The following is a 24252-nucleotide window of genomic DNA, read 5'->3' on the forward strand; positions in this document are numbered from 1 at the left end:
TTCGCATACTTTACTCCCCTATCTTATTTATGGGTGAACAATCAGTCTTATTAGTTGAGAACAGTCGTTTGTTATTAATTCTTAAATGTGTTTTTGGAACATAAAATTTAATATTATTTATAAAAAAGCAATCTTTATATTTAATGTGATTTACAACATAGTATATAAAAAGGGCTGAATGAAAATGTCTTCTATTATCCAGTCGCTGAACTTTAAAACAAGTTAGCATAGTATTATAGGAAATCATAGCACACAACGTCCGATGGACGTCCACATATCGTACATTTAAAGTCCAAACGTCCATGGACCAAAACTGGACGTACTATGTACGTACATTACGCGACGTCCATTGGACGTTTGATTTCAACGTACATTGGACATCCATTTGTGGTCCATGGAGATTTTACACAAAACGCGACTATTATTATGAGATAGCTTCTTGTTTTAATCAAAGCAATATTATTAGAAGAATACAAGAAGTTTCTAATAAATGTAGTCACATATTTTTTCATCATTGAATTAAAACACTGAACCACTAAAATTATTTTAATTAAACCTATATAATATTAGATGATGATAAAACGATGGTAAACTTTTTCAGAAAAACGGAGCTACATCGCGCATCGGTAATTATAGAACTTACAATAATTAGACACTGCCAATTTAAATCTTAAATGTGCATTTTGTAACTGTTAAATTTCCCGCCAAACTAAATGAGAATCTTCTTGACAACGTTGTCGCTCTTCACGCTATCGGTCGTAAAAGGTAGTATTAGGCAGGTACTTTTAGGGGATTATCGCTGTTAATTGTTGTGGAATATTGAAGAAGGATTTATTGATGATAATTCACAGAATGGCAAACCCGCTTGCAATATACAACCGTACTGACTCTAAAGTTCTAAGAAATAATGTTTGGAAGGAACAGAACAGAAATAAACCTCTTTTAATGTGCATGCTTCATAGGTCGCCATTATCTGAATTTTGTCTTTATTAAGTTATTACATACAATATAATACATCCTGTGATATCTTTGTGTTTGCTGTTTATCGTGCAAGTGCAGTCGTGCATTAATGAAGTTCCTATAATAAAGTACTCGTATACATAATAAAGTTATAATAAAGAGAAATAAAAAAGGTATTTTGTGTAATATTTTAAAGTATAAGTTTCGTATTATAGGAACTATTTCCGATGCCTAAAGGCTTTTTGCTATGTATGTATTCAAAAAATTATGGACACTAGATTGCTTTCTGAAAAGTGCCCAACAAAAATGTCCATAAGACGTACATTGAATGTACATCAGATGTACATTGAATGTACATAATATGTACACTGAAAGCTTCAACAACGTACACTGTACGTTTGTAGCGGACGTTCTATGGACGTCCAATTTTGTGAACTCTGGACGTTCGTTGGACGTCCATCGGATGTCCATCGTACCTTAGCGGGACGTCCATTGGACGTTCCAATGTACACAGATGTACGTCCATTGTATGTCCATAAAACGTACTTGTGCTATCTGGGTGAGGTCTTACCAGCGCATTGTATAATGATATTAAGAGTTTCAGTTCTTTTAAAAAATTTTGAACTACGAACTATGAAGCCAAGAGTTCTGTATGCATTTCCAATGATGATCCGATAATGTTCACTAAATCTCAAATTTTGCTGAAACATTACTCCAAGATCTTTGCAAGTGTTCTTTCTTCCAAGTACAGTGTTAAAAATTTTGTATTGGTTCTCCATTGGTTGTATGGTTTCTTCGAGTGATAGTAAAAACATGACATTTAGAAGTGTTTAGAAACATTTTTTTGTCATCAAACCATTGACTTACTGAGTTCAGATCACATTGCAGCATCTCAGAGCCCTGTAGAGTTGAAATTTCTCGAAATATCTTAAAATCATCTGCAAATAGCAGGCTTGTCGAAAACTTCACACAGTGAGGCAAATCGTTAATAAATATAGCGAACAGAAGAGGACCCAAGTTGCTACCTTGTGGTACCCCTGATGTCGACATAAATGGCTTAGATAAACTGTTTCCTACTTTGACTTGATTTAACCTATCAGAAAGGTATAACCCACATAACAATGATGTTCGTATCATGTTCTAAGCATATACTACCAACATTCGTCGGAGTATATTCTTTTTAGTATATGCGTAGTACAAGCATAGCATGTACCTTAAAAAACATTCTAAATTTCATGTTTTTTGCATATACTTTAAAGTATATTCTCGTACCGAATATACTGAGTATATTCGTGTACGTAGTAACTCGGAATATTCGTAAAAGTTTATTCTTAGAATATACCTTTATCGAATATTCTTAGCACATAGTTATAAGTACATTCTTCCCAAGTAGCAATTTTTCGACGCATTGGTTGTCAGTACAAACAAATGCACTGTATACAACGTTGTCCGAGAGCATTTTCAGTTGTTTCGCCAACGTCCCCTACCCCGACTGACATTACGATGTTACAACCTTTAGTTATACGGGCAACTAATTTATTACCATTGTGACAACTACATATCACAGTTCAGTTTTTTCAACAATCGCAACGACTTAAAAATGTTATAATGCTAAACTAATTTACGCCCTGGCCGACTCTCTAGTTGTCTGTCACGTCACTACCCTGTGTTGTTCTAGATGTGTGACACGTTTGCGGCAATTTCCAGAGGAGAAAAAGAATTTACTTTATAACCTTATTTTTTTCTTATTATTATATATTTTATTTTGATGGAAATTTTCGATTTATGTAACAACCTGTTTATTTGTTTTTTTAATAGCTGATTTCCATTCCATTGTTTTATCAGTAGATTTGAGATTTGATCTTTGTATCAGCTTTGGCAGACAGGGTTGCCAGGTCAGTTTTTACTCTTTCAGTAGTTTTGTTTTCACAAAATCAGTAGATTCTTTTTAGGCCATGTAAATACAGTAATACAGTGATATGCACATCCGTCCTAAATGTCCCAAGAGGAATTCCACAAAATTGGAAACCTAATTATTCCAAACCACCAGCTGGTTATTATCTACCATTTTTTAGCTAAAATCTACTAAATCAAAAACTAAAATATACTTAAGGGTTTTTGGGATATATTTGGGATTTTTTATAATAAAAACAACAGCTAACTTAAGGGGGTAGGCGCAAAATGTCGTCTGTTAAAATGTTCAATGTATTTTAAATGTTTTCATTTTTTGCGAATCCTTAGAAAACTAATAAGTATTTTTGAAAAATTTAAACGCACAAAGAAAGATTACGTTATTACCGAGGACCGAAAGTCCCTGAAAACTTCTATAATGTTTATTTTAATAAGTTACAGGGGTGAAAAAAAGAAAAAATTTAGTGTGACTTTTAATTCCAAATATCTCGTTCAAAAGAAACGTTTTGGTTTTTCTAAATAATGCAGTCTTTCATTCTGCGTTTAAATTTTTCAAAAATACTTATTATAGTTTCCTCATGATTCGAAAAAAATGGATACAATTCTGTTGAAATATACCAAAAATCTACTAAAAAATATTGCCTACTAGAATTTTTTAAAAAATATCAAAAATCTACCAAAAAAGTAGAAATCTACTAAATGTGGCAACGCTGTTAATAAGAATGATACACTTTTGACACTGGTCACATGACCTCTGTCACCCAATAAGAGGGTGCGTTCTAAAATGGTTTTGATAGTCGGTGTGGCCGCGTTTGGTTGGCGATTGGACTTCTAAGTTGTCTTATCCGTCTAAGGTTGGTTATACGGTATTTTTTTAGTAATATTGGTAATATTGTTTAATGCGCCATTTTGGTTTTACTTGAGATTTTTATGATGTAAAGAAAATGAAAACACAGAATATAAAAAATGCAGGCATTTTCTGATACCTTTAAAAGCACCATCAATACATTAAATTTATACAGAACATCTTTAACATAAATTTTGACTTTTATATTAAAATTAGATTTTTTAAATTTGCATATTTTTTGTCAAAAATGTCATAAAAAAAGGAGCGCGTGTGTTTTTTAAAGGTGAAATATCCATATTTGACGGTAATCTAAGATGCGTTTATAAATTTCACATCAGGTAATAAGTCCTTTATGTATTTATAAATTTAAATACCCAATACGATGTCAAAACAGTTTACTTTTTGGTTTTCGCATTCACCACACAGGTGTTAAAAATACAGGTAAAAAAACATAACTAGTCTGACTCCTTGAGCAACCATTGCACGCGCAGGTGCTTTTTATAGTCGCTTCAGTTGTCTTATGCAACGTTTACGAAACGATGTTGCTTAAACAGGAGGTTGCCTAGGCAACGTCAAGACAACTCAAAAATCGTCCACCAAATCAGTGCAGAATAGGGTCGTCTTTTAGGCAATAACAACGTTGTAAGAAAACGTTGCCATGCGGTAGACAACGTTGTCGCGTCGACAAATTGCTACTTGGGTTAACACATACTTATAAGTAGATACTATTCTTAGAATATACCTTTATCGAATATTCTTAACACATACTTATAAGTACATTCTTAACACATACTTATAAGTAGATACTTTTAAAATATCTTAAAAATAATATGTATGTATAGGAAGTATGAATAATATTAGCCTTATAGATTATCAACTTCGTTATATTTTAGAATAATTAATAAAATTTATGTATGTAGGTAGTATTGGACGAATTTCATTTCAAAATTGTTGTAAAAAAGAGTTTAAACATTAATTGTATTTATTTTTACTATAACGTTTATTATTAAAAATACATTTTCATAATTGAAATAACTTTACTATTTACCATTACATCGTTGGAATTTGAATTTAGGTACATTCAATTCAATACGGGCCATTCCAGAACCAAAGCATGCCAATAAACCACCCCCTTATCTATGGCCAAAACCCACGGCTTTGGTGTTGCCAACCGTCGAGTAAGATTTTTCCGTCAACCTTAAAAATTCTTACTTTTATAAAAAAAATTAAAAATTCCCTCCTGTTTACAAAATCTGAGAAGATATATTTAATTATTTTCAAATATTTTGATTTTTTTTTTAATATTTTACAATTTGGACTCGAACAAAAATTCCCTTTTGAGTTAACTTTTCCCTTTATCACCTTTTATGTTGAAAATTCCCGCAAAAAGTGAAATTTCTTTCGGTTTGGCAACACTATAACCACCGGTGCACCGATGTTATTCCACAATACATATCCCCCATCCCCCTAACCCCGTCTTGTCTTATTCTGACCATTTCTTACCTGAACAACGGTACAATATGAAATCCAAAATAGACATTTGTTATATCTATGCAGTGTTAAGGATGAAGACCAATGATAAAGTACTAGGACTAAAGAACATACATAATCTCCTTTATTTTGTTTGCGGTGCTTCGAAATAGGTATAATCTATTTTGGTAACTCAATATTATTTAATAAATACATATAAGTAAGTACCTACATATAAGTATATAAATTTTAGTTACTCATACATAGTTTAGTTTAGCTAAATATTATAATATAATAGTTTATATAGATAACTAAAATTTATAAGACGAAGTAGTTAGTCGTATTACTCCGTAGAGTAACTAGGTGCATTTTTCCGTTGGAACTTTAGCAGCTGCAGACGGGGGATGTGAATTGCATAGTGTAGAATTCCTTCCCTCTCGTCTTCACTGCAGCATCCATTTGACTTGCAAATTATAGAAGTCTTGGAGGTGTCACCAGGAAAGTGTACCAATAAGTTTTCAATTTAAAAATCTTTTAGTAATATTTTTAATATTTTCAATATTAATAATTTACTATTAGTATTGAAAACTACTTCGTCTTTCAATGCCAGATGGCGCTAGCCACCTACTATCATCACTTCAGTTGCAATGGGTGGGAAAACCTCTCGATACGAATCAGTTAAAATATGGAGAACAGTGCCTACGTTCCTTCCGATGAAGGCTCCAATAAGAGCCGAAAATCGCGATTCAAGGGACTGGACTGCACTCCGTATTCTAATTGAAAAGTAAGATTGTTTTGCCTTCGCATTGCAACTGAATAAAAATGGTATACATTTTTATTTTAAAATTTATAAATATGTATTACTTACTTTTTAAGTAATATTGCAGATTGTAGATACTAACTACATTCTCATTTGCCATTAAAATATGTAAATTAATAGGTATTTGGTAGAACCAGTAGAACCTAAGATGAGGTTAGGTGATGCTGAAAACATACTTCTGAGCAATATAGCACTTGATAGCACTTTCTTAGAATACACTTAAAAATATATTCTTCTAATACAAAGATGTGCAGTAGTAGTACGTTCTAAGTATATAAATAGAAGGTTTATAGCACTTCCTTGGAATATTCTAAAAAGTACGTTCTTAGTATAAACTAAAAAGATGTGCCGTAGTACGTTCTAAGTATACAAATAGAAGGTTTATAGCACGTCCTTGGAATGTTCTAAAAAGTATATTCTTAGTATATACTGAAAAGAAGTGCGGTAGTACATTCTAACTATATACATAGAACGTTTAAGTACTGTAATGTAGTATATACTCAGTATGTGCTATACACATTCGCAATGGTAATTACGCATATTCTTAGTATATACTTTTTCTGAATAGTATGTTCTATGAATCTACTAAGAACATGAAATTGTTATGTGGGAACCTCAGAAACATACATGCTTCTGAATCAAAATCAAATTTGCTTACCTTTTCAATAAGTAAAGGGTGATAAATGTTATCAAAAGCTTTGGTGCAGTCGGTAAAAATTACATCCAGCTGAGTTTTATTATTTATGGCCTCTGCTGCAAAACTTGTAAAAACACACAAATTTGACACAGTGGACTTCCCTGGTAAGAAACCATGTTGTTCTGGACAGAACCTATCTCCAAAGTAATTCAAAATATTGTTATAAAGCACGTTCTCGAATATCTTAGCAATTGAATTGATGACAGATATGGGCCTATAGTTCTCAATGTTACCAGCATTACCTGATTTAAATATAGGTGTTATAACTGCATGCTTTAAGCTATCTGGAAATTTACTTTGCTTAAGGGACAAATTAAAAATTAGTGTAAGCAATTATATCCAAAAGCAATTCCTATCTTAATTTGCATGGTGAGTTCAATAAATATTTGTTATTAGAGAATAACAAATTATTAGTTGGTGGTGTATGGAAGCAAAATAATGTAACACCAAGTAAGTAAAGTAAGCCCTACTGAAAATATATTATAATTAATAAAAAAATCCTCCAAAAATTATTTTACGTGAAATGAATCATGGTATAAACTATTATATTAATTTTTTGTTTTAGTTGAAAGTCCTTCAACAAGTAGAGATGCACACATGTTTGAATCATTTGAGATACCCTTTTGTAGAAGTATCTGGAAGATAACTATTAATAATTTCATTTGTAAAGATACGATTTATAAAAAAATATATACAAAGTGGTTTTGCTGGTATTAAATAAATAAATAAAAATGCGTTGTCATATCTTATTTTTCCCAAATGGAATTTTGTATATTTGAAACTAAAAATAATTTGCATATTTTAAAAGCAAATTATTTATTTTTTTCAGCTATACAAAATTATTTTAACCTAACATTTTCTTCCTACCAAAATTACATTTTGAAATTCCTGCATAGGGATTACGAACACTCGATACGAATCGTATCCGCCATGTTTTCCAGTAAGGCGCTATGGTAAAACATGGCGGAAACAATTCGTATCGAGTGTTCGTAATTCCACCTCTGCTTGGATTAGTTCCGATACAGGCGGCTTGGAGTGCTGTTTTTCATATTTAACCAAAGCGTTATCGTGGAACATCTATGATATGCGGTGCGGGATATGCGCACGCCCTTAGCACAGAATGGAGAGATTTTAGACCCTCTACTTTTTGACGTACGTTAAACGTAAACGTTATACTTATCATGCGCACTGAGTGATAAATAAGGGATAACGTGTTTGCTTAAAATAGTTTTTGAATCCTTTCAGAAAGTACTCATACAGACTAACGTTAATTGACATTAGGTAAAGGTAACCTATAAAACGGCAGTTGTGTGCTAAAACTTATTTTATTGAATTATTTGCCTTAATGGAAGAAAATGTATTAAGACGTTCACCAAAGACAATTTACTACTTTAGAAACACAAAACATCCATCCTAAATTTAACAAGACAATTCAGTCAAGTGTTAGATTTCTCAAGAAATGGTGTAATTTATAATTATTCTACCAGGGTTGCCAAGCAGATTATATTCAATTATATAATATGTTTATTACCTGATAGTTTTTAGGAAAAACAAATTTTTTTTTTTTTTTTTTTTTTTTTTTATTTAACGTCCTAATTTATTTACAATCTGTAAAACAAGTTACAATAAGTAAATGTTGTGACCACTAGTGTAGGTGACTTGGAGAAAATGATTCAATAATCATTTTCTTTACAAATATTTTACATAGATATAAAATTGTTTGTCTCTGGGAATTACGGCACATATAACTAAAATCGCGATGGTAAATCACTAGGTGTATTTCGTCTAAGTCTCCGTCTGACTGGTTGGCTCATCAGGTTTCTGGCTAGTACATTTGGATGTTGTGCCAGTCTGTCTTCGTATTTCTGTGCAAAGTTGGTAATTTCTTCTTTTACTGTTGAAATTTCTAGATCGCGTCTAATAATAATATTTGCAACATACCATGGGGCATTTGTGATTATTCGAAGAACCTTCGACTGGAACCTCTCCAAGATTTCGATATTGGAGTTTGATGCAGTACCCCAAAGTTGGATCCCGTAAGTCCATATTGGCTTCAAAATTGCTTTGTAGACAAGTACTTTATTTTTCATCGAAAGTGATGATTTGTGACCAATCAGCCAGTAAAGATTGTGTAATTTGAGACCAAGTTGTTTACGCTTCATAAAAATGTGTGTTCTCCAGTTTAATCTTTGGTCTAGATGCATTCCAAGGTATTTGACTGTTGCTTGCTGTTTTAGTTGGTGGTTGTTGATATATACAGGCGGGCAGTGACCTTTACGGTTTGTGAAGGTAATATGAACCGACTTTGTTTCATTTGTTTGAAAACGCCACCGTTTTAACCAAGTTTGCATTTTGTTGAGGCTGGTTTGCAGAAGTTGAGAAGCTATCCGTGGGTCCTGATGTACTGACATCACTGCTGTGTCGTCTGCATATGTAGCTGTAGTGGTTTGAAAGTTTGTTGGTAAGTCTGCTGTGTACAATAGGTATAACACTGGCCCCAGAACACTGCCCTGTGGAACTCCAGATCCAACTGGAAATAGAGACGTGCACTCATCTCTATGTTGTACAAAAAAGTAACGGTTATGGAGGTAGGATTTTAAAATTAGGAAGTGAGTGAGAGGAAGCATATTTTTTAATTTGTATAGAAGGCCTGTGTGCCAGACTTTATCGAATGCTTGCGAGATGTCTAGAAAAGCGGCAGTGCAGTACATTTTGTCTTCCAATGCTTGATTAACAGTTCTGCATATCCGATGAACCTGTTCTATGGTTGCGTGTTGGGATCTGAATCCAAACTGGTGTGCAGGGATTAGTTCTTCCACAGGGAAACAAATTTTGATTACAATTTTATACATCGTTACTATGTTTTTTATTCTAGTTGTCTTTGGTTCAGCTCATATGACATTTTTTCGTTTTATTATGATTTAGATATATGACATTTGGCAACCTTACAAATACGTTATCCCTTAATAACGTGAACCTTATTTCTACCTAAATAAGGGGATACCTTGTCCGCTAATAAACTAATACGTTATTTTTATGTTAATGCGCATGAGCAGAATAACGTATAACGTTTAACGTTGATGAAATAAGGGGCCTAAAACTCTCTATTAACTAACCATACAGAAGCGAAACTCAGGCCCAAAACGGCAACATAAATTTCATGCTCTTGCGTCACGTCAGGTGCAACCTCACTTTTGCGACTGAAGACTGCGTCCCACCATCAAATAATTTGATCAAACTGGTTTGAGCAAACTGAAGGTGACAGTTAGTGACGTCACATCCTGAGTGTTCATTGTGGATAATGAAAAATTTTAATTTTAAATAAAGTACAAACAAGTTAGACAACTCAATACAAAAAATTTGATCAAACTAGACTGATAGTGAGAGCAGAGATTTTTAGAATTTCAAAAAAACTGCAATTGTGACGTCACTTAGACGTACTTCCTCAAGTACGTCAAGTTTGGTCAAACTGTTTGATCAAATTATTTGATGGTGAGACGCGGCCTTGACAGTGACAGTTGTTTATAGTTAAATTTTATATTTATGTTTTATTTATTTTACTAGTTAATTTTTATATTTCATATTTATTTAATAACTATTTGTCAAAAGTATCATTTGGAATGGTCTATTCCTTAGAACATCAAGTTCTATTCTGTAACTGGTGCACAAGGTCAAATATTTAGGTCCCAACAAAATCAATGGAAACGACAGTCAGATTCGCTTCTGTATAGTGAGTTATTCTGTGCCCTTAGACTATTCCTTGCTTGTCTAATGCCACGTCTATGCGGATGTATAATTGGATGTATATATTTATATTATATGATGTATAATTGGATGTATATATTTATATTATATGTATATCAGTCAGTCGCATCTGCAACACACCCGATAATATAATTGTCGATTTTTCCAGCACAGATCAAATAGACCGGTCTAGTTAGACTCAAAAATAAGAGTGAGGTTACAATAATTACCATCAAGCTGAAAATTGGCAGAATTGTTCAAAATGCCATCATAAATGAAATCTAAAAAGTCCTCATAAATCCGACCCGAGCTAAAAAATTTACGTGGGGTCAAAAGTCACCAAATATGGTTTTTAGCGATTTTCAGCGAAACGGTAAGTTTTATCATAAAATTAGTCCTAAAAAAAATGTAGATTAGATAATTATCTATAAAAAATATCTTAATCCTTTTTTTCGTAAGAGCCACCGTTTTTGAGATACAACGATTGAAAGAGTTGAAACAGTTCTAATCGTCATATTTATGTATTGTACACCACGTATATACATCACTGAAGCTGCAATACAAGTAAAAATAATATTCTATCGGTCAACCTACTTATATTACACATAATAATATAAGATATTATCAAAAATAAAATCATAAATATGTTTTCTATTATTGAGCTCAAGAAAGAAAGAGTTATGGCATTATTTGTATTGGAGTAAATGTTTATTATGTATAAGTTACAAATTTGTTCTGAGTTATACTTCTGAATTGTAGAAAAAATAATAGATTTCTTGATACAAGTTGCTACTCCACCATAACCGTCATCTCTATCCTGTCTGACAACATTATAAGACTTTAAAGAAAAATTAAAATCTTGTTTAAGCCAAGTTTCATTAATAGCAATTATGTCAGGGTCTTCTTTGAAAATTAAGTTCGTTATGTTTTCCCTGTTTGATTTGATACTTCTAATATTCCACTGAATAATTTTTAATTTCTTTTTTGAATTCATTATTATGTGATTTGAATATATCGCACCCTCAGTGCAAGACTGCAGTAACTCAAAATTTTATGAAAATGAAGTAATCATGGAATTCGATTGTAAACATGCATATCTATCCCCTGTAAAACTTTAGTAACTTTCAAATGCTTAATGGGCTAAATATTACAACAACAACAGTTTAACTATTTTGCGTTTTTGAACATAAGTTCCGTGCAAAACTGTTGTAACTCTAATGTAACAGAGTTACAACAGTTTTGCACGGAACATTGCAACGGATTCGATAACAAGCAATGAAAAAAGTAAGATATTTGTTATTTTAATATCTATATCTGTGGTGTTTAATTTTAATATACAGAGCGTCTACGTAATCCATTAACGGCTGAGACAATAAACAAAGATTTTCGAGACCAATTTATTCATGTAAATTTTATGTCCTTTGTGTAATACAGTAAAACCTGTCAATAACGGTCACTAAAAATAACAGAACTATTGGCCGATATAAAAAGGTGGCCGCTAATACCAGGTTTTGTAGTCCAAAAATTTTGGTTTGGGGGACTTTGAAGCTGGCCGGCTAGTTCAGGTGGCCGGTTTTGACAGGTGGCCGTTAACACAGGTTTTACTGTATTATATTTATTTTCCATATGATTTTAAAAGGAAAAACAGTTATCTTAAAACTTGTGTATTGACAATACTGAGAGGCCAAAAATATCTATTCTCAGAAAACTTACCAAAGAACAGCCAAAAATTCAAATGGCCAAAAAAAAAGATTTGGTATACTTATGCCATTCGGGTATGATACCAGAAGCCCACCATAGTTTTTATAAAAATATTTTGGCACAAGATGATGTACGAGAAGAGGACAACAACTACGGTAAAACCTGTCAGCAACGGCCACTAAAAATGAAAGAACTATTGGCCGATATAGAAAGGTGGCCGGTAATGCCAGTTTTTGTAGTCTAGATATACAGTAAAACCTGTCAATAACGGTCACTAAAAATGACAGAACTATTGGCCGATATAAAAAGGTGGCCGCTAATACCAGGTTTTGTAGTCCAAAAATTTTGGTTTGGGGAACTTTGAAGCTGGCCGGCTAGTTCAGGTGGCCGTTAACACAGGTTTTACTGTACATAATTGGTTTGGGTAACTTTTAAACTTTCCGTTAGTACAGGTTGCCGTTGTTGGCAGGTGGCCGGTAACACAGGTTTTACTGTAAAAGTAAATGTGTCTACGCTTTTTACAATTTTCTCCGTGCAAAACTGTTGTAACTTTGAAATTCTAATACTAAATGTGTAGTGATTAACAATTTTTCCGTGCAAAAGTGTTGTAACTTTGAAATTCCTAATTTTTTGCGTTAATATTATTTTATTTAAATTTCTATTTTTGGTTAATGTAATATAGGCCGGAAAGCATGCAAAATCATAATTAAATGTTAATTTTTCTTAAAATTTGTGTCTTATTTCACCGATATTAGCACGAAAATAAATAAAATCGTCTTTATCTCGAAACTTACTTATTTTGACTTACTGCAGTCTTGCACTGAGGGTGCGATATGTTAAATTAATTAAAATCAGAATCAGATTTATCCTCTTGGTCCATATAGGACTCTACGTTTAATCGAGAAAATAAATGGTATCGGTAATAAAAGTTTTCTGATGATGTATTACTAATAAAATTTAGGCATGAGTTTAAAAAGTTATTTGAAGAAAAGGTATCAATATTTTGAAAGTTTTGCGATGCACTGGATTGCCAGGCTTGATTGGAGTTTTGTGATAAATTAGCTAAGGTTCTTGATTTGAAAGGTTCTGAACGATAAAATGTGCTAGTGGAGGCAGAAGTTGGCTTTTCTGGTCTTAATTACTGTGTATATGTACTTTTTTCATTTGGTTGCTTATCTTGACGTTTCTGCACGACTCTCCGTTTGTTGTCTGAGTTAAGAACCACTTGTTGAAAGGAACGTTCTACTGTAGATGATCTAAAATTTTTTTCTTCGTTGCGACGGTTCTATGGTGTTAGAATTATTTGTACTGGTACTTGGAGTAGGTTCTAATGGCCTGCTGTTATTTTTAAAATTTGGAAAATCTCTCGGGTTATAAATAAATTTATTGTTTGAGATGTATGATTTCGGAATGGCTTCACTTGCCTCAAAAAATGTCAAATTTTCATACGCCATGAGTTCTTTAATATTCTTTTGCCTTGTATATTCTGGGCAGCTCTTGTCAATAGATTTGTGAGAGTCCTTGCAGTAAAAACACTTTGTCATGCATACGTCTTCATGTTTGTTTTCCCCGCAACTGAAATATCTTTCTTTCCCTTTACAGTTTGTTTTTGTGTGGCCAAATCTAAGACAGTTATAGCATTGTGTCACTGGGGCAATATATGTATCCACTAGTCTTGGTATGCCATAAAAAAACACAGTTTTGGGCATAAGAACGCCTCGAAATTTAAATAGTGTAGTAACTGGGGGTTCATAAGAACTTACTCCATATTTAATTACTCTTCTATTTAATCTTTTTATATGTAAAATTTCAATGTCATTTCCTGTATTGCAACACCGAAGAAGTTCTTTTCATCAATATCTGTATCAATCTGTCTGACGATACCTTTGCAGGTTACGAAGTTAAAAGGTATATACAGGGTGTCCCGAAAAGAATGGTCATAAATTATACCACACATTCTGGAGTCAAAAATAGTTCGATTTAACCTAACTTACCTTAGTACAAATGTGCTCATAAAAAATGTTATAGCCCTTTGAAGTTACAAAATGAAAATCGATTTTTTTCAATATATCGAAAACTATTAGATATTTTTTATTGAAAATGGACATGTATCACTCTTATTGCAGGAATATCTTGAAACAAAATTTTAGTGAAATTTGTCCACCTAATAAAAAATTTATGGGGATTTTGTTCCCTTAAACCCCCCAAACTTTTTTGTACGTTCCAATTAATTCATTATTGTGGTACCATTAGTTAAACACGACGTTTTTAAAACTTTTTTGCCTCTTAGTATTTTTTCGATAAGTCAGTTTTTATTGAGATGCGGCTTCTTTTTCAATATATTTACGTAAAAATTGTATGGGGGGTTTGTTCCTTTAAACCCCCCAAATGATTGTGTACGTTCCAATTAAAGTATTATTGTGGTACCATTAGTTAAACACAGTATTTTTAAAATTTTTGCCTCTTAGTCTTTTGTTTATAAGTCAACTTTTATCGAGATGTAGCTTCTTTTTCAAAATATACCTAAAAATGTAAATTATAAATAAATTTTCAGATTATTAACAGGTCTCTATAATCGTACTTAACCATATACAAATATGTGGTGGATTCGACAAATATTCAAAATATCTCGATAAACACTGGCTTATCGAAAAAGTACTAAGAGGCAAAAAAGTTTTAAAAATAACGTGTTTAACTAATGGTGTCACAATAATAATTTAATTGGAACGTACACAAAAGTTTGGGGGGGTTTAAGGGAACAAAACCCCCATAAAATTTTTATGGGGTGCACAAATTTTACTTAAATTTTTTTTAAGATGTTGCTGCCATATAAATGCCACATGTCCATTTTCAATAAAAAATCTTTGAGAGTTTTCGATTTATGAAAAAAAATCGATTTTCATTTTGTAACTTCAAAGGGCTGTAACTTTTTTTGTGTGCACTCTTGTATGTAGGTAAGTGAGGTTCAATCAACCTATTTTTGGCCCCAGAATCTGTGGTATAATTTATGACCAATCTTTTCGGGACACCCTGTATATCTTGTATCCATGATACTATAAATAGATAGTATTTTCCAGTAGCGCAAATACGTCTGATTTCGCGCATTGATGACGGAACTGGAGATTAAATTAGAGTTAAATTTGAATGCTTGGTAAAGTTAAATGGGATTTGTATGCAATATGTGATGAAATTATTCAATTAGAAAAATAACATTAAACTTCAATGTATTCGAAAAGCATTTAGTGTCGACATTCCAGTCAAAATAACTGTCAAAAATAAAATATAAAATACAACCGCGAACCATTCAAAGTAATCAGACATTACGAATGATTACGAACCATTACGAACTTGTCGGTCTCCAGTTACGTCACGACTTCCGGATGTGCAATATATTATCTTGTTATTTATAGTATCATGCTTGTATCCCTGATATTTAGAAGTTGAGTGTTCTTAAGTAGCATGTTAGCCTAGTGAAAATTCGCAAATTCAACTGAAACTCTATTGAGCCCTTTACTATCTATTTTTTTAACGTCATTAAGTTTGAGGTTGAATATATCTCAAGCTATTTTAATTGTATTGAATGTGCCAATTTTGATATTCGGTATATTTGTAGATTCAAGATATACTACAAAAGGTCCACGATCTCTTTCGGAGTAGGTATTAACCTTTTTTTCTTCCTGAGAATTATTGCCGGAAGTCTGATTTTGATTTTTTTCGGAATTACTAGTCATTGTAATTTTAGCCGAAAGTATCAGGATAAGGGGGCTAAGCCCCTCCTTTTTCTCACTCATTGTAAGAAAATCCAGTCAATGAAGTATTAATAACTAGAAAGCAAAAATAAATAAAAAGAGCAAGCAAAATAGCATAAAAGAATGCCGCTTGAAAAAAATATAAGCAAAAATGCTCAACTTACCTATATGCAAACACTTAGAGCCGTTTGCACTGACTATATTAAGGCTAGCTTAAGATAAGTCCCGCTTAAAGTAAATATTTTGCGTTGCATAGGGCCGTTTGCACCGACTATATTAAGGCTAGCTTAAGATTAAGGCCCGCTTAAAGTAAATATTTTCGTTGCACCGTATGTCAAACTCGATTTAAACCTCACTTAATTTAAGCCGTCAAATTCGGCGGCTTAAGAAAACTTAAATGTTTAAGGGCCGTTTGCACCGACTATATTAAGGCTAGCTTAAGATTAAGGCCCGCTTAAAGTAAATATTTTCGTTGCACCGTATGTCAAACTCGATTTAAACCTCACTTAATTTAAGCCGTCAAATTCGGCGGCTTAAGAAAACTTAAATGTTTAAAACTCTGACTTAACCTCAAATTTGCTAATTTGTTTGTTGATGATACATATTATTTTTTATAAAAAGAAAATGGATATTTTCAATGATGATTTGGATTTGTTGGAAATAATAGAACATGGTTTTCCGAGACGGGTATTTGTTCGGCCTAATTATTTCCAAACAATGGACAATTTAACTTTCTTTAGAACATTTAGATTTTACAAAGAAACTGTTTTGTTTATCTTAACTTTAATTGAAGATCGTCTGGAATTTCCTGATAACAGGTAAGAAAATAAATGAAGTACATATATAATATTCTGCCCATATCTCTCTTAATAAGGCTATGATTAACAATAGACCCCCTATAGGGCTATATTAACAATAGTACTTTTCAATGCTTCATTTGTTTGGAGCTTCTGTCATATGTTGTATATTAATATTTTACACTGAATATAAGCTCGAAACAAATTAGAAACATTGAAAAGTCCTATAGAAATAGGTAGGTACATATCTACAATTTTGATTGCATTTAACTTGTGATACCATCTCATTGATTTCCAGGTAATAATTTACTTACTTGTATGATGTTTAAAAATAAATTATTTTACAAAAAAATTAAGGAATCATTTTACTTGATGGCAATAAAGCACATAATGTAAAAGATGAATATTTCCAATAAGGGAAATATTATATTACCACTTCTATTCTTAACATGGCAGTATTATTCCCATTAATTTTAAAAATTAATAAATTAATTACCTACCTATGTCTTAACCCACGTAATACTAACAAAAAACGTTGACTGATCTATTAGATAAAACAATACAAATAAAATACTTTTAGGAACAATAGCCTTAGTCCAATGAACCAGTTGCTAACTTGCCTGAGATATTTTGCTAGCTCAGGTTTTCTGATAACTGTTGCACAATTTATGCACATTGATGTAGCTACAGCCAGCAGAACGATAGCAAGAGTATCCAGGGAGTTAGCAACATTGTATCCAAGATTTATTAAAATGCCTACAACCCAAAGAGAGATCCTGACACACCAAGAAAAATTTTACTCGATGTTTAGATTTCCACGAATTATAGGGGCAGTTGATGGAACCCATATAAGGATACAATCACCTGGTAAGATGCTAATACCTATAAAATGATTAATTAAAGTTATTGACCTTTTTCTGCAAGTAAATTTCAAAAATAGTTTATGAACACATTTTAAGAAAATAATATTAGGTGTTTTTTAAGAAAAAGTTAGCAAATTTCTCATTTAAAAACTTAATATTATGAAATTTTTGTAGATTTGTTTTTTAATTTAAATTCCAAATCAGTGTTAAGAAACCCCTAAGTATAAACTGTTCCTTTTGATGAGATATTAAAATTATATTTTCAGGTGGAAATGATGCTGAAGTGTTTAGAAACAGAAAATCATTTTTTTCTCTGAATGTTCAAGTGGTCTGTGATGCAGATATGAAATTTGAAAATGTTGTAGCAAGGTGGCCAGGATCCACCCATGATGCTACTATCTTTAACAACTCACGACTCAAAGCCAGCTTCATTGCCAATGAATTTAGAAACTGCATACTAATTGGTAAGTTATAATAAAATTACTCATTGTTAAAAGTGGGCTTTCAAAAAGAATAGTTTTATTTAGAATATTTTACAGGGAGAAGTGATTTAAATATAAGTTGCATAATTAAACAGGATATGATTTTTCTGTTGCAATATAAACACATGGAAAAAAGTTAGGTATATTTATAACATTACACGGAAAAATAGTTATTTTTGTAACTATAGCAAAAATGCATATTTTATTGCACGATGTGTGGAGCTGGATATGAAGTCCAGTTCTCCAAGCATGCTGAGTTCAATAAATATGCACACTTACTCTAGTTGTTAGGACAAGTTGCACAAATAATTATTTTTTCGTGCAAACAGGCTAAGCACCACATTTGACAAACAACTGAACTGGCCCTATATGTATAAAAATCTTATTTTTTAGAATGGGCACTCAATCCATTTGCTACTTCAACTTCTCAGTTGTATTATCATATATCCTTTCTACATTTTTAACTTTGTAACTTTTTCATAATTCGTCTAAAACTGAACTATACAATTTATATCCTTATTTAATTTTACAGGAGACAGTGGATATCCACTTCAAGAGTACTTTATGACTCCATTAGATCAGCCAAATACTAGAGCAGAATCACTATATAATGAATCCTTAATAAGAACAAGGAATATAATAGAAAGGACTATTGGTATTTGGAAAAGAAGATTCCCAATATTAGCTTATGGCATGAGATTAAAATTAGAAACAGATATGGCTATTATAATTGCAACAGCTGTATTGCATAATATAGCCCGTTCAATGAATGAACCTGAACCAGCAGTTCCTGCCGATTTAAACCTCCAGGAAATAAATTATTTAATACAAACACAGAACATAAATATGCCTCTAAACAATGACAACAGACATAATAATCGAATTAATATTACCCAAAGAGAAATTTTGCATTATTTCAGGAACCTACAATAGATTTATTACCTAAAATAGTTATTTTTCATGTATTTTATTTTTAAAATAAAACTATATATTTATTTTTTTATTTATTTTGATAAAAATATTTGCACAGGAAAAAACACTAAAAATATTTAAATAAACTGCAGGATAAAACTGGTAACAAAAACAAGAATTTTTTTAAAGAAATCTATAAACTAAATCTATATACTTAAATAAATCGATATACTAAACTAAATCGATATACTAAATCTATAAACTAAACAATATTTTTTTATAACTGAAAAAAACAAATTTATAAAGCAAAAAAGTTTTTTTAAAACAACACATCTTAATTCATTAAATTATATTATTTATATCTATATTATCTATGTTAATATTTTTAGATTTTAATTGTTCTTTCTTCATTAGTATTTCTAATTTTAGATTTTGTGTTCGTAACCTATGCTCTTCTGTTTCATACTCAATTTGATTTTTACATCGGATCTTTTCAAATAGTGAAAGAGCTAACCTTCGGTCCAGCAACTTATCATACTTGTCAGCAATATTTGAAGAAGTTAATGTTTTAACAATAGTTGCTGGACGACGTCTACTGCTATTATTAAGTCTTCCTCTTTTTGCTTGAGATTGTTTGCTGATGTTATCGTTCAATAAAAGTCTGTTGGGACTTTTCTTCAAGTCTGCTGGAGAATAACTCTCCCATTCTGTATGTTTTGTACGAGAAGAGTTCTAGAAACAAAAGTTAAAATTTAGTATGTATACTAGGGTGGTGTGAAAAAATCAAGTTGTTGATAATTCTGTGTCGCTATAGTTCGGAAAAGTTGCGATTGGTAATTACAAGAAAAACAAAAAAAGAATTATTCAAATCGGACTTTATCTTCTGATCCCGCAACGGGCCTAAATATTATAAAAAAAAATGAAATTTTGCCTTTTTTTCAAAAATTTTTATTTATTTATATATAACTTCCGTGTACGTTTTGTTTATCGCTATAATAAATTTTATTTAGAGTTTGCATGGTTGAGTAATAAAAAAATAGTTTTACCCATTTAGCGAATATCTTTCAATCCCACAAGGTCAATCAAAATCTATAAAAAAATGAAATTTTTGATGATTTTGATAAATTAAAAAATATTTAGTTATCTGATTTTTCTGTTACAATGTGAAGCTCTTCACTTGTTTAGATATTGTATGATAATATTTAAACAACCCAGAACTCACAACGAGGAGTTTCTAGCTCCATCCCCACCCTTCTCTCCAACTAACCAATGAGTGTGTGTTTTTTGCATTATTTACATATATGTACATTTCTTTTTGATCTGTTTGTGTCCAGCTTTTAAATGCCAACTTTGTATTGTGATTTAATGGTAAAATCTGGTAGCATGGACATTGGTTTAAGTGTTGCCCTGATGAATCCATCTCTTCTCGTCAGCTTGCGTGTGGCAGGGATAGTTTTGTACATTCTAGTCTGGCATGTCACCTGATGTAATGCAATAACTTAAATCTCCATTTGAAACATTCCAGTCTATTATTTTAGTTTAGTCCTGTGCTTCAAAATTTCAAGTAATAGGGAGAAAAGAAACACATTAGAGAGCTAGGGCTAAGGAGAGCGTTAAAAGCCGGAAAGACTAATGCCAAGGGCTAAAGTATTAGAAATTTGATTCCTCCTACTTTAAATTTGGAAGCACAGGACTAGACTGGAATTTTGCAAAACTATCGTATCCACCAGTTCTTTGCAGAGTTTCAAATGAAGATATAAGTTCCTCCATTACATCATGTCAGACTGGAATGTACAAAACTATCCATGCCACCCACAAGCTGTCGAACTGTGTGGAAAGTTGTTCACATTGGTTGCATCGTCTAATGTATGTGGGTCCCAATCAAGAGATGGATTCATCAGGGCAACACTTAAATCAAAGTCCATGCTACCACCAAATCACAATACAAACGTTTAAAAGCTGGATACAAACAGATGAAAAAGAAATGTACATTCCTATATGTAAATAATTCAAAAACACACACTCATTGGTTGGTTGGAGAGAAGGTTGTGGGTGGAGCTAGAAGTGCAACCACCTTCTCGTTGTGAGTTCTGGGTTGTTTAAATATTGTCATACAATATCTAAACAAGCAAAGAACTTCACAATGTAACAGAAAAATGAGATAATTAAATATTATTTTTTAATTTATCAAAATCATCAAAAATTTAATTTTTTTATATATTTTGATTGACCTTGCGGAATCAGAAGATATTTGTTAAATGCATAAAACTATTTTTTTTATTACTCAACCATACAAACTGTAAATAAATGTTACTATAGCGATAAATAAAATGTACATGGAGGATAAAAAAAAAAGTAAATGCCATACCTCTGTTGTATCCGCTGCAGGAGTTTCCTGCATATCTTCTTCATCATCCAATTCAAAAGAGAGTTCCACTTCATCATTTTTGAAGGTAGAAGGAATACTGATATCAATATCCTGTAAAAAATTGAAAACATGTTTATTGAAACCAAAAATTCAGTATTCAAAATAAATTCCAAATGCAATAAAAAGTCTCAATTTACCTCATTTGTAACTTCACTGTCTCCATCAAATGTATTTAAAATGCCAGATACTGTTTTTTCATTCACCATCGACAACAAAACCTCATCAGAGGACTCCATTTTTGGTGGCTTTGCACAAGGACCTCCACCTGTTCTGTACACTTCAATTTTTTCCTGTGCCTTTTCTTTTCTCAATTCTTTTTTTCTGTTATCGTAATATTTTTTTAAGGAATCTGCCGACCTATTAATGAGTCCAGGAGACCTAGCATTAAACTCTGTTTCAATCTTTTTCCAGGTCTTTTCTTTCTGTAGAATTGTTACCCCATCTGTTTTTTTATTTTCTATGACATCTTTATATTTGTAAACTATGCTTATTAAAACTTGTTTCTCCCGTTCGCTATAATTCGGGCCTCTGGATCTTTTTAATGATTTTTCCATTTTACTTTTAAAAAATATACTTTTTTCTTTATTAGCAATTATCAGCTTGTAATTTGTAAACAATAATAATTGACAAATGACATTAAAAAACTGTCACCATGACTGCATCCAACAAAATAGTCCTAGAATTTGCATTGTTGCCGTACTGCATTGCAGCTTAGTTAAGCCGAAGTTTAGTTGACACGGTGCAATGCATATATTTTTAAGGGAGCCTTAAAATTTAAGCTCTTCTTAGATAAGTTCACTTAACGAGTAAGTCGGTGCAAATGGCCCATAGTATGTCAAACTCGATTTAAACCTCACTTAATTTAAGTTTTCTTAAGCCGCCGAATTTGACGGCTTAAATTAAGTGAGGTTTAAATGTTTAAATCGAGTTTGACATAATATGCAACGAAAATATTTACTTTAAGCGGGCCTTAATCTTAAGCTAGCTTTAATATAGTCGGTGCAAATGGCCCTTAAACACCAACACCGGCGGTTGTTAGCTAGGTTTAGACCCTAAACTAGTGGCAAACTTTAGCTGCTGCAAAACAGAAGCTGTTCACACCTCGAAAGCGTAATGTCTAGTTTAGAAATATTAGGTTCGTTCCAAGACTACACATTTGTACGATCCCTTGAACCGCCACGAAATCGATTGGACTGTTTTAATGCGCAGAATCGCCCTTAACCGGTTTTCTTTCGATCTCGAACCGATTACCGGTACGTAACCCTCTTGGAACGTATTGGTGTACCATTTCAAGTTCGAGTTGCGCCTGAGCCATTTTCAGTACGAGTACCACTGTACCACTAGTAGTTTGCTAGATGGTTAGAAATTAATATTTCTAACATGTTCATTAAACATCACTTCAACTTCAAAATCTTCCTCACAATCGATATCTATTAAATCGTTGTCTTAGCTATGATAAAAAAAAATAAATTATCCATATTTATAAGATTTAATTAAAAAAAAGAATTAATAATTATTTAAACGGAAATCAAGATTCACATGTACTAATAGCGTAAATTGTGGATTATTATATTATTGAATCATCAGCTGATCTCATAGCAGTGACCAGTAAAAATGAAAACAATCCTAACTGCGCAAGTCAATACAAATAGTTTCTGCTTGAAGGCATGTATCAAAAGGACCGTTAAGTTACCGATTTCGAAGCGGTACATGGATCTCTTGGAACAACACAGTGTACGATGCGAATCATCGTTCATGTTCGCTTGGAACGCATTTTTTATAATGCGCATGACGAGGGCAGTACGAAGGACCGTTTTCATGTCACTTGGAACGCGCCTATTATTTTTGGAAAATTTTTGGAAAATATTTCTTAAATTTAAAATACGCGGTCTGCGGACACGTCTGCCGATATGTAGAGGAGACATAACACGAAAACCTGCCCTTAGAATATAAAATAAACCAGGAAGGAGTACAATGCGAAATGACTCCGAGCCAGTATGTTTGGGGTGCATGAAGTCCGAGAAATATGTTTGGGGTGCATGAAGTCTACACCAAATTTGGCAATCTTGGCAGAGTCTGCCCAAATGGACCTAGAACATAGAAGATTATTGTTAGCCTCTAAATTTTTAAGTAAAATCATCATTATTGAGAATCATCCCATAATATTACTCCTAATTGAAATACGTAAAAGACTTATAAACAAACCTAATTTTTATACAAGGCATAATGTACCATACTTGGTTTCGGCATTAGAATAATTTTTTTCATATTTTAAAAAAATATACAAAAGCCCAAATTTTCCATGCTATGAATTAGATTATGATACACTAATGAATCCACTTCTAATTCTAAATTGTAATATCAAAAAATATGACCCGATGATTAAAGAAAAATTCCTTATGACTACTGAACAATATGGGAAAGACCATACCTTTATATATACTGATGCCTCAAAAAACAAAGAAAGGGTAGGTTTTGGGATATGCATCCCGAGTATTGATTATAATTTCTCCTCAAGACTTCCTGGAGCTCTAAGCATAAGCAAAGCAGAGAGTATAGCAATACATCAAGCGGTGGAAGTCGCAGCTACAAAACATCTAAAGAAAGCTATAATATTTTCTGATTCGCTCAATGCAATAACCAATATTAAAACATGTAACATATCTGCTTCAGCAGATATAAGGGCCCTAAAAACAAAGAAACATATCTTCAGCCAATGAGAATGGTACCAAAATTCTCCTTTCCTGGATACCTGGACACTCTAATATATTTGGTAACACCCAGGCTGACATACTGGCAAAAATAGGAAGAGACCTGAATGTACCCATGGAAGTACAACTGAATTCCCAGGATGCCCTATCAATCATCAGA

General features: G+C 32.3%; 2 protein-coding genes across 2 annotated transcripts; one reads left to right on the forward strand and one right to left on the reverse strand.

Moving 5' to 3' along the window:
* Nucleotides 1–15598: 15598 nt before the first annotated feature.
* LOC126886481 (putative nuclease HARBI1) lies at nt 15599–19036 on the forward strand. The gene is made up of 4 exons (XM_050653441.1): nt 15599–16717; nt 17277–17563; nt 17826–18023; nt 18574–19036. The coding sequence occupies exons 1-4, from the start codon at nt 16494–16496 to the stop codon at nt 18972–18974; spliced, it is 1110 nt and encodes a 369-aa protein (XP_050509398.1). The 5' UTR covers nt 15599–16493; the 3' UTR covers nt 18975–19036.
* A 45-nt stretch (nt 19037–19081) lies between these two features.
* LOC126886483 (uncharacterized) lies at nt 19082–22016 on the reverse strand. The gene is made up of 3 exons (XM_050653443.1): nt 21519–22016; nt 21322–21432; nt 19082–19685 (listed from the first exon to the last, which is right to left on the reverse strand). The coding sequence occupies exons 1-3, from the start codon at nt 21933–21935 to the stop codon at nt 19296–19298; spliced, it is 918 nt and encodes a 305-aa protein (XP_050509400.1). The 5' UTR covers nt 21936–22016; the 3' UTR covers nt 19082–19295.
* Between the last annotated feature and the right edge of the window lie 2236 nt (nt 22017–24252).

The sequence above is a fragment of the Diabrotica virgifera genome, chromosome 6, assembly GCF_917563875.1.
Source record: "Diabrotica virgifera virgifera chromosome 6, PGI_DIABVI_V3a".
Lineage (NCBI taxonomy): Eukaryota > Metazoa > Arthropoda > Insecta > Coleoptera > Chrysomelidae > Diabrotica > Diabrotica virgifera.

Excerpts from the sequence above, each read along its gene's own strand:
- LOC126886481 (XM_050653441.1), top strand. The coding sequence starts at position 16,494 with ATGATACATATTATTTTTTATAAAAAGAAAATGGATATTTTCAATGAT. Across the intron at positions 16,718-17,276 it reads CTGGAATTTCCTGATAACAG|GAACAATAGCCTTAGTCCAA; the intron begins GTAAGAAAATAA and ends AAATACTTTTAG. Across the intron at positions 18,024-18,573 it reads TAGAAACTGCATACTAATTG|GAGACAGTGGATATCCACTT; the intron begins GTAAGTTATAAT and ends TTAATTTTACAG.
- LOC126886483 (XM_050653443.1), bottom strand. The coding sequence starts at position 21,935 with ATGGAAAAATCATTAAAAAGATCCAGAGGCCCGAATTATAGCGAACGG. Across the intron at positions 21,433-21,518 it reads ACAGTGAAGTTACAAATGAG|GATATTGATATCAGTATTCC; the intron begins GTAAATTGAGAC and ends AATTTTTTACAG. Across the intron at positions 19,686-21,321 it reads CTGCAGCGGATACAACAGAG|AACTCTTCTCGTACAAAACA; the intron begins GTATGGCATTTA and ends TTTTGTTTCTAG.